Source organism: Melanostigma gelatinosum, assembly GCF_949748355.1.
Source record: "Melanostigma gelatinosum genome assembly, chromosome: 24".
NCBI lineage: Eukaryota > Metazoa > Chordata > Actinopteri > Perciformes > Zoarcidae > Melanostigma > Melanostigma gelatinosum.
In genome coordinates this window covers 2408332-2423742 of record NC_136657.1, presented here as the reverse complement: position 1 = coordinate 2423742, position 15411 = coordinate 2408332, and the positions used below count along the sequence as shown (strand labels likewise).

The 15411-nt window shown below is 44.5% G+C and overlaps 1 protein-coding gene across 1 annotated transcript; it reads left to right on the top strand.

Annotated features, from left to right (window-relative positions):
• Positions 1-3294: 3294 nt before the first annotated feature.
• Positions 3295-15411, top strand: LOC306797297 (transmembrane protein 47-like; the record flags this gene model as incomplete). Its single annotated transcript, XM_079296581.1, has 3 exons — positions 3295-3523; positions 9498-9638; positions 11649-15411. 3 exons carry the CDS (start codon positions 3295-3297, stop codon positions 11825-11827), a joined length of 549 nt encoding a protein of 182 aa, XP_079152707.1. The 3' UTR covers positions 11828-15411.

Here is a 15411-nt window from a genome sequence, read left to right as displayed (position 1 = left end):
GTCTCAATGGGTGTTTCAGATTTCAGTTCCATTTCCTCACTATTTAAATATTATATACTGTGTCAATAAAAAAACATTCACCCGTCTTGGAGGATTGCATGTTTTATTGTTTCGCAAATCAAAGATTTAATGTGGCTCTGCCATTGAATAGCAGAACTCTCCAACTGATGTTAAGTGACAGCTGCTTGTTTGCGTTCATACACTGCAGAGTGCGTGTAACCCAGCGGCCACCAGCAGCCCTCCTCCTGTGTCAGGTTCCTTCTTCACTCATCAGCGGACTAATCTGACTACCAGTCGCACGTCTTTGGACTGCTATGGAAAGGCAGACAGCAATGGGCAGAAGGAACCTTTTAGCTCCTTGAGAAGTAGTCCCGGGACTAAAATAACCAGCGACTGCCTTGCTCGTAAGCTCAACGCGAAAGCAGCCAAATACAGATTCCAGAAAGTTGATCTTCTCCGTCCGTCATGGTTAAACCTTGATTGTTCAAATGTAGGGGGTTCACTTTTAAAGGATGTGTTAATGAGTAGAAAGAACCCTTAGAGTTGGTTTGATATGATGCGGGCTTTACTTCCTGTAGTTTACCTTTCTATGCTACTGCATATGGAGCTGTCCTATGGCTCACCTTGCGCCTGTGGAATAATTCACGAGGCAGTTACGCTCGGTTATGCGTCCATTAAGCACCATCTGCAGCCTGCTGGGCCGAGAGGGGAGGGGGGGGGAGAGAGAGAGGGAGACACGGCGAGAGGGAAGATGGAAGAGGGACACACAAGATAGAAGACAGCGAGAGGAACAAAAGACACAAGGGAGGGAAGGCCGAGGACATGGTTGGAGTACTCGATGACGGAAGGAGAGGGAGGGGGAGCCAGAGAAGATGAGAGCAGATGAAGTGGACAGTAAAAGGCAGCGGTGACGTCCACACTGCCTGCATGTGTTCTGCATATCGCCTGTGGGAGGCCGGTGTGTTGGTTTGTGTCCACAGATCACCTGCGGAAACGAGCGCCCCTGCTTCCTCTGCGGGGTGCGTTGCCCCCGGCAACAGATGAGCCAAGCCAACGGTAGTTGGCGGAGGGTCTGCTCTGCTGCACGCGGTAACAAAGGGATCACACTGAAGTCAGACTCGCAGCGGCAAACGTGACATTGAAACCTAACTGGTCACTCAAATTATGCATTTTATTCTTGTGCGTTTTCGATGACATTTAAATGTGAAAATAATTGGCTTTGTAAATTCCACAAAAAAATATGGCGCTCCGATGGATCAGTGCTAGGCTATGCTAACATCGTAGCAGCTCCACCATCCCTCCCGCGATCCGCCTTTCGTGTACACGCAACGGTACCAGGAAGACCAAAACCTCTTCCTTCACCGATCATTACCGGGAGATACGAACCGACACGTGTCTCAGCCGACGTTGAAAACCACAGGCCCCCCTCTCTGCAGCGAGCCGGGCCGAAACCGCAGCCGCTCACCAGCGACGCCGAAAGAAGCAGCAGCCTCACGCCTTTTGTTTTCTTCTGGAGGAAGAAAAAACATTCATCGACAAACACTCTACAACGCTGCAACGAAGCGTCTCAAAGTAAGAGTCACGGTGTCTGGGCGTAGCTTTGCTTAAATTAGCTTAAGTTGAATTCAGGTCATTCATTTATATGTTCTTATTCCCGTGTTTTTGTGGGATGGGGTGTTTGGGTTCAGTATCTCAAGGTAGCTACCCGAAGGTCCTGATCGTCAGCAGAGCGGAAACACCAAAACCTCAACGGTTCATCTTCAGTCTTTGAGGGAAACAAAACAGTTTGTCGTCCAAAATGGAGAAAACACGTTGTTGCACAGAGGTGACGGCAACAGCGGTGAAGTCCTCGTCGGAAAAAACAACCGTCTCGTCCTGTCAGACGTGACGTCCTCTCATCCAGCAGCTCAACCACTTTAACAGAACAACTTTTCATAAAAATGAAAACCCCTCGGTAAAATCTACTGATAACAAACAATCAATATGCCGTGCTGTCCACAGTTACCAGTTTTGTTCTCCAAAACTAGACTTTCAAAACAAACGATCTCCCCTCGCATTTCTCTGGCGTTCTCCATTGATATTCCTCCTTCTCTCTCTCCCTCCCTTCCGCAGTTCCCCTCTTTTTCCCGCTCCTTCCTTAACCCCGCCCTCTCCTTTACCTACAACCAATCAGAAACACCTCGCTCAAACTGAAAACACTATCAGTGTTTTCTTTCCTTTTTTTCTGGTTTAACCCATGGTTTGCAGTTAATATTGTTTTAAGCTGTTTTCTTTGAACACTAACTTATTACACCAGGGCTACATAAACATATGGACCGCTCTCTTCCTCCCGAAGCCTGCTGACCTCTCCTGCCTCATCTCATGCTTTGTCATTAGTATGCAGAAGAAATAATAATATTCCTTCATCTGCTTCCCACTTACTCCACTGTGTCTGTTCTCTTGTGTGTTTCCTCTTCTGTTCTTTGCTTCTTGCTCAACTGCAACTCCTTAATGTTTAATCTCATGATTAAATGATTTATGATCTATTTGACTCTAAATGTACCATCATTTACTAAATGAACATCATGCTGTGTTGAAGAAGACTTGAAACGAGAGATTGAGACCATGAACTCATGTTTGCAATGTTTACTGAGGGAATAAATCAAGTTTTCTCATAGACCAACCAGAGGAGTCGCCCCCTGTAGCCAGTAGAGAGAATGCAAGTTCAAAGACACTTCCACATTGGCTCCACTTGGCAGTACTCGAGGTGGCCACCTGGGGTTGACAAACTCAGAAGTCAGCTTTTGATATATTTTTAGAGTTAATATCTTAAAATGGGACTTCCCATCACAACAACAACAACAAGTTGGGGAAAAAGTGATTTTCCACCAGTACAAACCTGTAGAGTATAGGTTTTGAAACATGAAGACTTTATTTACAGTTTGGCTGCTTGCTGGTCAACTTTGGGCTCCAGACCTCTGTATTCCTAACATCCTGGCTACGGCCCTGATGAGCGCGATGCCTCTCTCTCTCTCTCTCTCTCTCTCTCTCTCTCTCTCGCTCTCTCTCTCTCTCTAGGACCCTGTAGCACCTGCTGATCCCTTGGAGCCTTTACGTCAGCGCGGCAGCAGCGGTGCCCACACGCGCAGCGTCCGTCCACCGGGCAACGCAGGCGGCTGCGGTGGCACCAGCAGCTCCGACACTCTCCTCGGACTTTCCCCCCGCAAAACATCCACGCACCGTCTGGAAGGAATACATCCACACACTCATTAGACATCGTCCCCGGGATTTCGACCGATCCCCCCCCCCCTCACCATGTCAACCGCTGTCACCGAGACGGACGAGTCGGCGCGCGGCTCCCCGCTGACGCCCCTGAAGCTGGTCGGGCTGGTGTGCGTCTTCCTGGCGCTCTGCCTGGACGTGGGAGCCGTGATGAGCCCGGCGTGGGTGACCGCCGACGACCAGTACTACCTGTCCCTGTGGGAGTCCTGCTGGAAGCCGGCGAGCACCGAGAACTGGCAGTGCAGCAGCACCCTGGCTTCAGGTAAAACAAAGTCGCTATACATTGGCTTACAATGAAGAAAAATGTGCGTGTGTCCTCTGGCTTTTGAGCCTGGAGAACAAAGAGTTGGATGATGATGATGGAGGGAAGAAGGGCAACAATTTGTCTGTTGTTGTGACGCTCCCCTCTTCTTTTGTTGTCGAGAGAAACAGCCTCGTTGTTGAGAGGAGAGGTCTTGCAGTTTTTGGGCAGGAGAGGAGGGGTTGATCTGGGATGTTGGATTGGTTTCCAGGGAACCCAGAGTGGCATAACTGTCGTTACTTTAATTGAGGTGAAAGTGGGTTTCTTTACTACCACTGTGACCTGACTGGTGCTAATTATACATGGGGGCATTAAAAAGGAATCATTTAAAAAGGTCTTTAAACTGTCGCACTGTGAGAGACTCTATCTATCCACCCATCCGTCCGTCTGTCCACCCATCCATCCATCACTCTGTCTTTAAGTCTGTGTCTCTGTGGGTGGGATGTGTGAATTGGTGTGTGTATGTGTGTGTGTGTGTGTGTGTGTGTGTGTGTGTGTGTGTGTGTGTGTGTGTGTTTGGCTACCACACTGAGCTGACCTATTTCTGGACAGTCCTCTGAAGCCCAGCTGAATATTTCATGTCACACTCTGATTTCATCTCCACACCGCCTCTCTTAGGACCTGTTCACACACACACACACACACACACACACACACACACACACACACACACACACGCTCTCTCACTGACACACTTTGTGACCACAACTTTTGGCAGTTCCACTCTTTTTTGCTGTCCTTCTCAATACAGTACATATACATCCAGAACTCCCTAATTCGAGGTTTGGCGTGACAGGTTTGTGTCCGCAGTGTGTGTGCACCTTAGAATGATGTACATCCCTGCTTATGCCGGCTCCCTTGGCTCGTTCCAGCACCCAAAACAGACCTCCTCCTGTCTGGCTCAACCGCCTCCTCCACATCTTCTCCCATGTTCATTCATCTTCCTCCTTTTCTCGTCTGCTCCTCCTCCTCCACCAAACCCTCTTCCTTTCCTCTCCCTCTTTGTTTTCCTACAACTCAGATTTCACGCTCAATCTAGGAAACAAAAAGATATCTGTTTCACGGCTTCAACTCAAACAATAAACGACTGGGAGCAAAAGATGCGCGATTGCTACCAAATATCTTTCTCATTGGCTTGACCTTGACCGATGTCAGGCTGTTGGATTTGGTCACGGCCTCAGAAACCATTACTAAATGCAATGGGAACCAAATGTTCTCCTTTTATATTTGGATTGCTTCAAATGACGAATATGTGGTGATCTTCTTCATCTTATCAGTCAGTTTGTCTGGTGCTTTATCGACACATTTAGGAATCAATCCCAAAAGATGGACTCAAGTTCGTGAACAGGTGTGATTTGAAACCGATTCAAACAAAGTCTTTGTTGTCACTGATTTGAGATCAGTCACCACTGAGGACCTAAAAAGCCTCCATAAATGCTGCCGCCTCGCTCCTCGGCCCCTCTCATCTTTCTCCATCGCTCTATCGATCCGTCCGTTGCTTTTACTCCCCCGGCTCTCGTCTGTACTCTCAAGAAATGAATTGTCTTGTCCTCAGTACTCAACCCTCCTCCCATTTCTTCCTCCCATCTCCTTTTTGTTTGTTCCTCATTCCCTCTCTCCCTCCCTTCCTGTCCCTCTCTCCTCCCCGAGGGCTTCATTGTTACATTTACTACTGTTATCATTTTCCCTTTGTAATTTCACCATCCCTCCTTCTCCTCAGCCCTCTCCATCTCCATTTTCTCCAGGGTCAAGTCTCCCCCCCCCTTTTTTTCTTTCCCTCACTCCCTCTCCTCCTCTCTTACCTCCTCCTTTCCCCTTCCCCTCATCTCCTCTGACTCTGTCTCTCCTCTCGGTGAGCCGAGCCCCCCCCGGAGACGCCCGTTCTATTTGTAGCAGCTGAACGGGGAATGGGAAATGATGTGGCATTCAGTTCTGTGGCGGACAGGCAGACAGGGGAATAGCCAAGAACATACAGCTCCCACTTGCCATCCCCAAAACACACACACACACACACATACACATACACACACACACACACACACACACACACACTGGGGGCATGATGGGGAAAGGGAGGTGCATGTGCCCGAACACACGTAATCCTTTTTGGTGGAAGCAAATCAAGCTTTCTTCAAAGCGTTTACAGTATCATAGCAGCAGCATGTGGCAGCACATAAAACGCCTGTAAAAGTCTTAAAATAAACTAAATTACAAAATAGTAGAACAAAATGTATCTTAACTATTTTAATTCCAGTATATTCCTCTGGTGTGAACTTGCAGTAATAATATTTTTTTCTGGATAAACCTCTCGTTTTTAAACTTTTATCCGCCGTGTTCACTTGGAAACAGGCTGTTTTTTTTCAGGTTTATTTGTCATATTTTGGTCTACAAATGGTTTTTTGATTAAAGGACCAGTGCATAATCATCTGAAACTAAGAATCGTTGTTGAAACATTTAACCCTCTGAACTCCACATCATATATTGAGCTATTCATATTTTTACAACCTCCACTTACAGCCTCTTCTGTATTCAGTGTTCAGCAGCTTCCTAGTTCTGCTGAGGAGCGCAGACTTCTATGTTTTTGACAGGATCTGGTTCAAGTATTCGGGGCAAAATGTAGAATCAAATGTTTTTGATGAAATATCACAATTTTAAGCTTATGTTTGGTTGCTTTCTCTGACGGAAGCGTTCGTCAAAAAAACGAAATGGCGACGGCCAAAAAGTCAGGAACGCGACGACCAAAAACAAAAGATGATGATGGCCAAAAACCAAGATCCTCCTCCAGCCACCTCACACCACACATAGCTGTCTTATTGATCGCTGTCAGTTTCAAGCGGTTTCACCTCCTTCAGATACAAAGAGACAGTTCTCCAGGAAATAATTAGCGAGGTCTGGACCTCGTAATCATGCTGTGCACACCAGAAGAGAATTTATCCACGCTGGTCAACAAGCACTTCTGCTCCTGTGTGTGTGTGTGTGTGTGTGTGTGTGTGTGTGTGTGTGTGTGTGTGTGTGTGTTCACTCCAAAGACAGGTTAGCTCAGATGTTTGTAGGAACAACCGTCTATATGCCCTTGAGACAACAATTGGAAGTTTATTTTGAAAAGACAATGTATGCTAATCTGTATGTTGCCTCTGAACATGGAGGTTTATTTTGAAAAGACACTGCAAGTTTGCCCCCCAAACATACACATTTTTATCGTATAATATTTTCCAATGATAAAACACATGTCAACAAGGCAGATTGTATGTGTGTGTGATAGACAGAGAGATGGGATTCCTACTGAACCATGGCTGCTGACATTAGTTTCGATTGGTTATTTGATGCCTTTCGCTTCCACAGAGGGAAGCAGCTGGGCGCTTAAGGGGGAAATGTAAAAGTTCAATATGAATGGACGACGAACCACCTGAGCCTTCTGAGACCCTTTTATTTAAACCCTCCACCTCCATACACCTGTCCTTGTTGCATTGCTTATACAGGGCAACGTTTTCGGGGCAACTCTCAGGGGGCCACAGGATTGCAGTTGCTTTTTGTTGAGCCGACTTCAAGGGAAAACCAGACTTTTAGCCTGAAGGGCTTTACCTAAAACATGAAGCAAGCAGGTGCAGAGTCAAAAGCCTGGAAAATGGAAACTCGAGGAATATCTTGTTGCAAGGAGACATTTTAATAAAACTGAAACGATGTTTGTCCAGATCTAATCCGCAGCTTCATTCAAGATTGCGGATTTTCATAAGATAAGATGCTTTTTATCTCTCCTCTCTACTCTCTATCTTCTTTACGTCCCACTACTTCTCCCCCTCTTTCATCTTTAATTTCCTCCTTCCCTCTCTGCCTCCCACCATCCACCTCTGCATTTTATCTTTCACCTCAATCTCCGTCTCTTTCCCCCCTCTGTCTCTAAATCTCTCATTGTTAGAATGCTGTTAACCATTCCAACTCTTGTTCTTCGAATCTTTATTCAACTTCTTCTATTTCTTCCGTCCCACCTCTTCTTCTCCTTCATTTTTTAAGCTACAGAAACTGTTCAACTATCAAAATGTGCAGCTCTTTAATGACATGTGTGCTATATCTTTTCATATTTCTAATCTTTAAAGTTTTTGAATTATTAAGCTTTTTGCAATTTTTATTTTGAATGGGATTTCAATGGAGAAAATGTTCAAATCCTCTTAAACTTCTTCAACTTTCAAATCCTTCAACTATCTCATATTTTCAGCTACAGACACCATTTCAACTTTAAAATGTTGAGAAACTCCTGATCTATTGGGACATGATTCAGCTTTTTGATATCTTTTAAACTTTTTGAACTGCAGAAATTTAACTTTTATGATTTTTCATCCCTTTTCTGACTTCATAATGGGTGTGTATTGCGCAGCTTAGAGTGCGTGATGTCACCGCTAGAGTGAAGAGCAGCTTGAGATTCTTGTGAAAAAAACATTTGTATTTTGCCACTGTGTCCACAATCTTCACTCTTCATGCATAATTTCTGGATGTAGAAGCAGCTAATATTGTCCTTGTCGTAGACAAATTACTGTGGAATCCCACAGATTTCCACATTTGACACAGAAGCCGTTAATTGAGAGGAAAACCAACTTTCTGCTCCATAGAGACCAATGTTAAATTTTGCTTCAAAAACATCTTCCACAGAACACGGTACTCCATTTCTAGATCGCCAGTTAAGCCACATTCTTTACACTACAGACACAATTCTTACAGGATCTGTTTCTCAAGTTATCTTTCCTCTCAATTATTAATATCGGAGCAATAGGATATACGGTTATGGGAGTTTTGATGATTTGTTTGAGAGGTGTTTCCCTGTTTTATCTCCATGAAATGGCTTCAGGCACACAGGTGTTCGCGATTGAGCCAATTAGTGATGTTGGTAAACACACAGACTCACAGACACACGCGCACATACACTCCTCTCCCTCTCTCTCTCTGTGTGTGTGTCTCTCATACAGTCATTCAGGTCTTGGAGACTTTCCCCTCCTTTTGGCATTTGTTTTCACGCCGCCTCCTCTTTGTCCTTGTAATATGACGTTGGTGCCTCTCCACTTACAAGTATCTCCTCTTTTATGTTTTTTTTTTTTTGTCCTTCCAGGATTCTTTCCTTGCCCCATTCCCTCCTTGCTTCCTTCTTCATATTCCCTTTGTTTCCTTAATTGCACCACTTTTCCTGCCCTTTCTTTCCATCATCCCCTTTCTTTGTTGCTTTTTGTTTTTCTTTACATTGCTTTTCATCCCGACTGTTTTCATCCCATTCCCTTCCTCTCCTTCTCTTAACTTTCTCCGTCCTTTGTCGATCCACCCTTCCTTCATCTTTGTCCTCCTGTCATCTTGCCTCACTTCTTTCCTTTGATATCCTTTGATTCACAACACCCTCTCTCTCCTTTCACTTTCCAAACATTCCTTCCTTTACTCCCCCTATCTACTCCTCACTTCCTTCTTTTTCTCTCACTCTTAATTTCACCACCGTTCTTTCCTTATTGTGTCTTTCCTGCTTTCCTTCTGTCCCCCTTGCTTCTCCTGTCTTTCCTTCCACGTCCCATCCCTTTCTCTTCTTTCTTCCTTTCTTCACCCTATTGTCTTTCCTCCTCAAGTCTCCATCCTATTTAAATCTTCACCCCTTCCTTTATTAAACCTTCTCTCCTTCCGTCCTCACCTCCTCCCTCGTTCTCCCTTTAATTAACCTACTTGATGGTGGTAAAGGCAATGATATAAAATGTCAAACGCAATAAAATGTTTTTCCAGGCCCCCTCGAGGTCTTGTGCATTTCATTTTTTGGCTCCGGTGCGTTCGCAATGTTGCATTTATTCATGACTGTTCTCTAAATGTGAATGCACGTTGCCTCCTGGTGCTCACTCACTTTTATCACTTCCTCCTTTTCCACTTTCTCTCTTCATCCCCCCCTCCCCCCCCCTACCGCCTTCCTTTCCAGACTGGCAGGTTGCAACGCTGGCCCTGTTGCTAGGGGGCGGAGCCCTGGTGCTGATGTCATTCCTGGTCGCTCTGGTTGCTGTGTGCATCGGAACGAGACGACGATTCTACGCACCGGTCGCCTTCATGCTCTTCGCCGCAGGTCAGCGCACACACAGTACTGGGTCGAGGGCCACACGTTCAGTATGCGCTAAAACACACACACACACACCTAATGACACACACACTTAATTAGCCAATTTAGACAAGGTAACTGGAAGGTTGCCGGGTAATCACATTGGAAAGTGACATGCATCTAAATGATGATCCTTACTTACTCATTAAATAGGCACACACACACACACACACCCATCCTCTCACACACAACTCCTACCTCTCTCCCGCAAACTCATTTAGAGAGAATCTTATTTTTATGAGTCGGGCCCTGCAGGGTCACGTCTGTCCCTTTAATTTCCCCAGTCAGCCCCAAATCTCAAGTTGGACAACCGTCAAGTTTGCACATTCCCTCCGTTTCCAACCTCCCGGAATAATTGGCGAATTCATTTTTTTTAGGCGTGAAAGGTTTCATTTTGCAAAGCTGGATGTGTTGCCTTCTGAATCATACTGTGCAAACCACAGATGAGATTCAGCACTGAAGAGGAAATGTTATTTAAAGGGACCGTGTAGAGGTTTACATATTACATGTGATTTCTCATGGACTCATGGTCTTCTTACCCCCAAAATAATACTTTCAAAGCATGTATGAGAATTGAAAATGCATAAGCGGATTGGAATTAAACCGCTGTATTACTTTTGGATTGACATTTGACTGTTCATTCATACAATCATTTTGCACGCTGTGGTGATTTAGAAGCTTTTCTGTCTTTAGCCTCAACAAAGCAAACAGACAGTGTGCCATTACCAGCTTAAAGACATAAGAAGGTGCAATGTGAGAAGAGCCACAGGTCCCAGAAACATTTTCCCCCACTATAAATTCACTGTAAGCACGTTTTTGTAACAAGGCAATAGACTACGTTTAAATGATTTCTGTTTGGTTTTGCATGGCAGATGGCTGAAGATACTTAACCTCAGCTTCCATGAGAATCCAGTCAGAGGCATGAATCGGAGCTGTGGCAGATTGACTTTTTATCAAAGTACCAAAAATCATCTCGTGTGCTGATGATGAGTTTCGTGTCCATCTGACCCTCGGCAGGGCTCCAATGCCATGTCACCGTACGTCGTCTCTGCAGGAAATGAATAGGACTTTTGCTTCCAGGTCCCTGGATGCTCAACATCCCTGCTATTACTGCAGTGGCATCTCACCAGTAAACCTGCAACAAACACACTAGACAAATAATACCTTCTTTAAAGCTGTTTTTCACACCGTCTGTGTTAATATTTGTGTTTTTAGGAGACTATGCATTCCGTGTTGTTGTTTTCTTTACACGCAGGAAAGTGCCAGAGCTCATAAATGTTCCCACAAGAGGAATTCTCTTTGAGGAAATAACCATTGATGTGCTCTCCTTTGTTCCACTGCCATCCATCTCCCCCCCCCCCCTTCCATTTAAAAAATCTATCCCCGTTCATCCCTCCCTTAACTTGTCCCATTTCCTTAAGTCCGCCTCTCTTTCTCTCCCCCGTCTCTTCCCCGGTTCACCCTCTGTCCTCCTCCACCATCGTCCCCTCGCCTCTTGCCCGATCAAGTTTGATTCATTTTGCTCTTCCACAATGTGTCCGACGAACTAAATGGAGCTAAATGACATGCCCTCCGGGCTTGCGACTCTCTTCTCGAGACAGTCGATGCCAATTTTTGAAGTGTATTTCTAAAGTGTTTTGTACGTGACCGCTAAGAAATGTAAAAGAAAAAAAGTGTGTGTGATTCATGAACCCAACCTCATTCAAATGCAGCAGACATGAGAGAAGGTTTGTTCAGAATATCTCTTTGATTTAATAACTGAGGACAAACATCTTTCTTCCATGTTGACTCACATATTTGTTTAATCCTACAGACGTTTTATGAATTGCTAAATTACACAGTACATACATATTTAAACGCAAAACGGAAAGGTTCAGACGTATGAGAAAAATAAAAGTAAGAACCTGAAAAATGTGATATGTCCCCTTTAAGACATGATGCCTTGCCTTGGACTTACCGTCTGCATGTCTCCTCCAGTTGTCCTGCAGGCCTGCAGCTTGGTCCTCTACCCCATCAAGTTCATCGAGAGCATCAACCTGAGGATCTACCACGAGTTCAACTGGGGCTACGGCCTGGCCTGGGGCGGGACCATCTTCTCCTTCGGCGGAGGGATCCTCTACTGCCTCAACCCCAAGAACTACGAGGAGTATTACTAGCTCTGACTGAAAGTTAGAACCCTACATCCCGAGGGAGGTATTCAAGATTTTTTTATTTTTCTTCAACGGCTCAATTCCCAAGAACTGTAAGGAATACTACACACCGTATTTCAGCAAATAAATGTATCGCCACAAGCTTCCTCCACGGGTGAAATTCTAGGGGTGGATGCTGCTTTTTCTCGCCTCATTCAACAGAGCGCTTGATAATAATGATTATGGACTCAGCTGAAGGATGTAAAATCACAGAAACACCTGTGGAGGGCTCTGACTTTATTAGAAAGCCCCGTCGGTCATGTAGACACCGTTGTTTCATTTCTTAAAAGTTGCACAAGTCGCCGGATCAGGTGGAGCTGAAAAGGAAGGGTGGCCTTTTAGCTTTCAGTCAAGAGGCTGGACTTCGCTCCCTATTTGCTACTTACTGCAGTTCATGAAGTTACGTTATGATTGATAATGTGGAAAAACAAGAATCTTGAGCATCAATATGCCAAACATGATCTTTGATTGACATTCAGTTCTTGTCTATTGAGGAGAATCTTAGTTTAAATTTGAAATTAAGTAAAAATGGACGGCGAAGCAAATAAAATCACTTCTATGCAGATTTTATGGGGCGATAAAGCAGGTGATGAAGCACTTCTTTGCTTTCATAGAGCAAACAACCTTTTTATGTTTTCTATCTCAGCCCTCTGTGCTGAGTTACTTTCATGACCCCGTGATCTCCATTCTTCCTTCTGCAATTTCAAAAGTCAAATGTAAAATAAGAATTCTCCAGGTGACATTTCGGAGATACAGGCAGCGTCTTGTCGGTGCTCTGCATTGTCACATATTTACCGTGGAGCTGTCAAGCAGCCGTCCCTCCCAAAAATAGGATCCAGGCTGGCTCCCTCGCCACCTTCACAAAATGTAGAACTGTGCAGCCGCCCCGCCATTCATGCAGCTGACAGAAATCCAGTTATTTGAAATAAACTGACAGGATGACGTTTACCACGGACACAATCGTTTCCTGTGTCTGCCTGTCACTCCAACAGCTTCTAAAATTTGCTCATTCAAGTTTATTAATGAGATCTGATGCAACTTGAAGAGGATTTGGTCACGCATTAGATTACAGCCAGCAAATTACAGTATAATGATGTAATATATATATAGGGTGTGCATACAATACAATGGGTACCTATAGCGGGATAACTCTGTACAAGAAAAGAAGACAAGAGGTTCGGAAATGAAGGGTCCAGCTTTGTGTCATAAATTACATTGCAAGTATTTTTTAAATTACTGAGTACCAATTTAACAATTACAGGGTCGAGTAATATTGTTGCTGGGTAACAAAGCAGGACAAATGAGTAACAATACAGATATTAAAATTAGTTATTTATTTTGAAACAAAAAGAATGGCGTACTGAATATTTCTTGAAAAGAGTTAGTTGATACCACTCTGATGTCTGTACTCTAAATATGAAGCCATCAGCTGGTTAGCTTAGCTCATGTTAGCTTAGCATGAAGACTGGAAACAGGGGAAGAAGCTCGCCGGTTTCTGTGTGAATTACAAAGTCTACCTACCAGCACCTCTGAAGCCCACTACTTATGTTTGATCGTTTAATCCGTACAGTAAAAGGTTTTCCCGGGTCTTTATGCTAAGCTAAGCTAACCACCACATGATTCATTACTGGAGTACAGTAATAAAGTATTTAATCCAATTTAGGATTCCTCTGAGGTATGAAACTAATGTTCGAGAATAACCTAGACCTGCTTCAACGTAACCCCTAACTTGTAGGCTGTAATGTAACGTGTCACTAAAGAATAAATCAAGGGCAAGATGTGGTAGCGATTAAAGTCACTTAATCTCACTTCACAAGCCTCTTCAGACTGACATAAACCTCACAGTATATATCCTACTAGTATTGAGCTGGTGTTTTACGAAAGTCAGGTTTTCTGAGGGGAAGTTCAATGCTTTTATGTGGATTCTAGTGACTGGATGTCCCCCATCTTTCTATTTAGCACTGAGTGAAAACAGAAACAGTGCTCACCGTTACACCCATTATTCCATTAGCCATACCAGCTTTATGGGTCAGCGGCTGACTCTCAGCATGTGACCCCCGCTCTTCAGTCATTTATCAGTTTGAAAGATGTCACCGCTTCACCGGTTCAGTGCCGGGGCTTCCGGTTAATCAGTGTTTAGCTTTGCTGGGTCACCGGATTTTCAGTCAGGCCGTGGATGAAGCACTTTGTGTCACCTGACTCGGTGCTGTTGTCGCTCCATGGCCAGAGTGAAACAAAAGTCCTGACACAATGACGAAGGAGCGTAATCGAGATCATCACCAGTGTGATATACGATGTGGTCGCTACTGCATTTAATACTGTGGTCACAGCTTAGTGAGGGTGTTTTTGCTGCCTAGAAACGTCTCTGTGCTTTGGTGGTGTAGAGGCGCCTTAGGCACTAACGCTGTAACAGAACTGGGTTAAAACTTACAGGAACCTTTTCCAATATCCCCACATGTATCAAGTTACAGTGTGTAGCATTGTGGGGGATATATTAGCAGAAGTGGAATATAATATTCCCAAAACTATGATTTCATTGTTGTATAATCACCTGTGCTTTCGTTAGCTTGCAATGAGCCCTTCATAGTAAGCACGTCCTCTTAACGGAGTCCACCATGTTGCACCTCAAGGATTCTACAGTAGCCCGCAACTGACAAACCAAACACTGACTACGTTTACATGCACACTCACTATTCCACCGTTGTTCCAAATATGGCAATATTCCAGCAAAAAGCGAAATATTTGGTGCATGTAAACGTATTCGCTGGCTCTATAGAGAGCCTTCTGCGGTTTTATGTTCCCTGAAGGCCACCGTAGTTCTCCGACACGCTTGTGAAACTACGGTAAGATGCGTGAAAACACTCTTGATTTAGAGCGTGCTAATTCTGAATTTACCTGCCAGACACATACACACTCTAAAAGGAGATACATCCTCTTACACGTCAAAGATTTACAACTGCTGTTATTATGATGATGTATTTTATCCACGATTCAAAGAGACAACTTCTCCTAGCTGGTGCCTTCAGGAGCGAGCAGATGCAGTTAAAGTTGCGGCGTGTTTTGGCTGCTTAATTAGGTGCCGGAATCAATGTCGTGTCAGTTGTAATTATGGGATTGCAAATATGTTGGCGCCCAGTTTCAGAAATGACCTACATGCTTTGATTTTTAATGAAGCACTTAAATGTGGTTCTGGGTAAATAAGATTATTTGTGTTGAGGCCTCTCAGTGTCATTTATATTGGGAACCACACACGCTAACACAACTCCCCTTTAGTCTGACCCGTGCTGGTTCCTTGTATGTTTTAGCCCAGCTCTGACTCCTAGTTAGTAGCATTTGTTTGGTTATTCATTTACTTCAGAAAATGAGAGGCCTGCAAACAGAGACAGCTCTGTTTTATGCATCATCTCCCAGTAGACTGGAGAGAAACACTGTCTAATGATGTGCATAGGGATTTAGGAAGTGTGTATGAATGTGTGTGTGTGTCAGAGAGAGAAAGAGTGTGTGTGTGTGTGTGTATGTGTGTTTTAGATGCCATTGTAGAGATGTCAGTC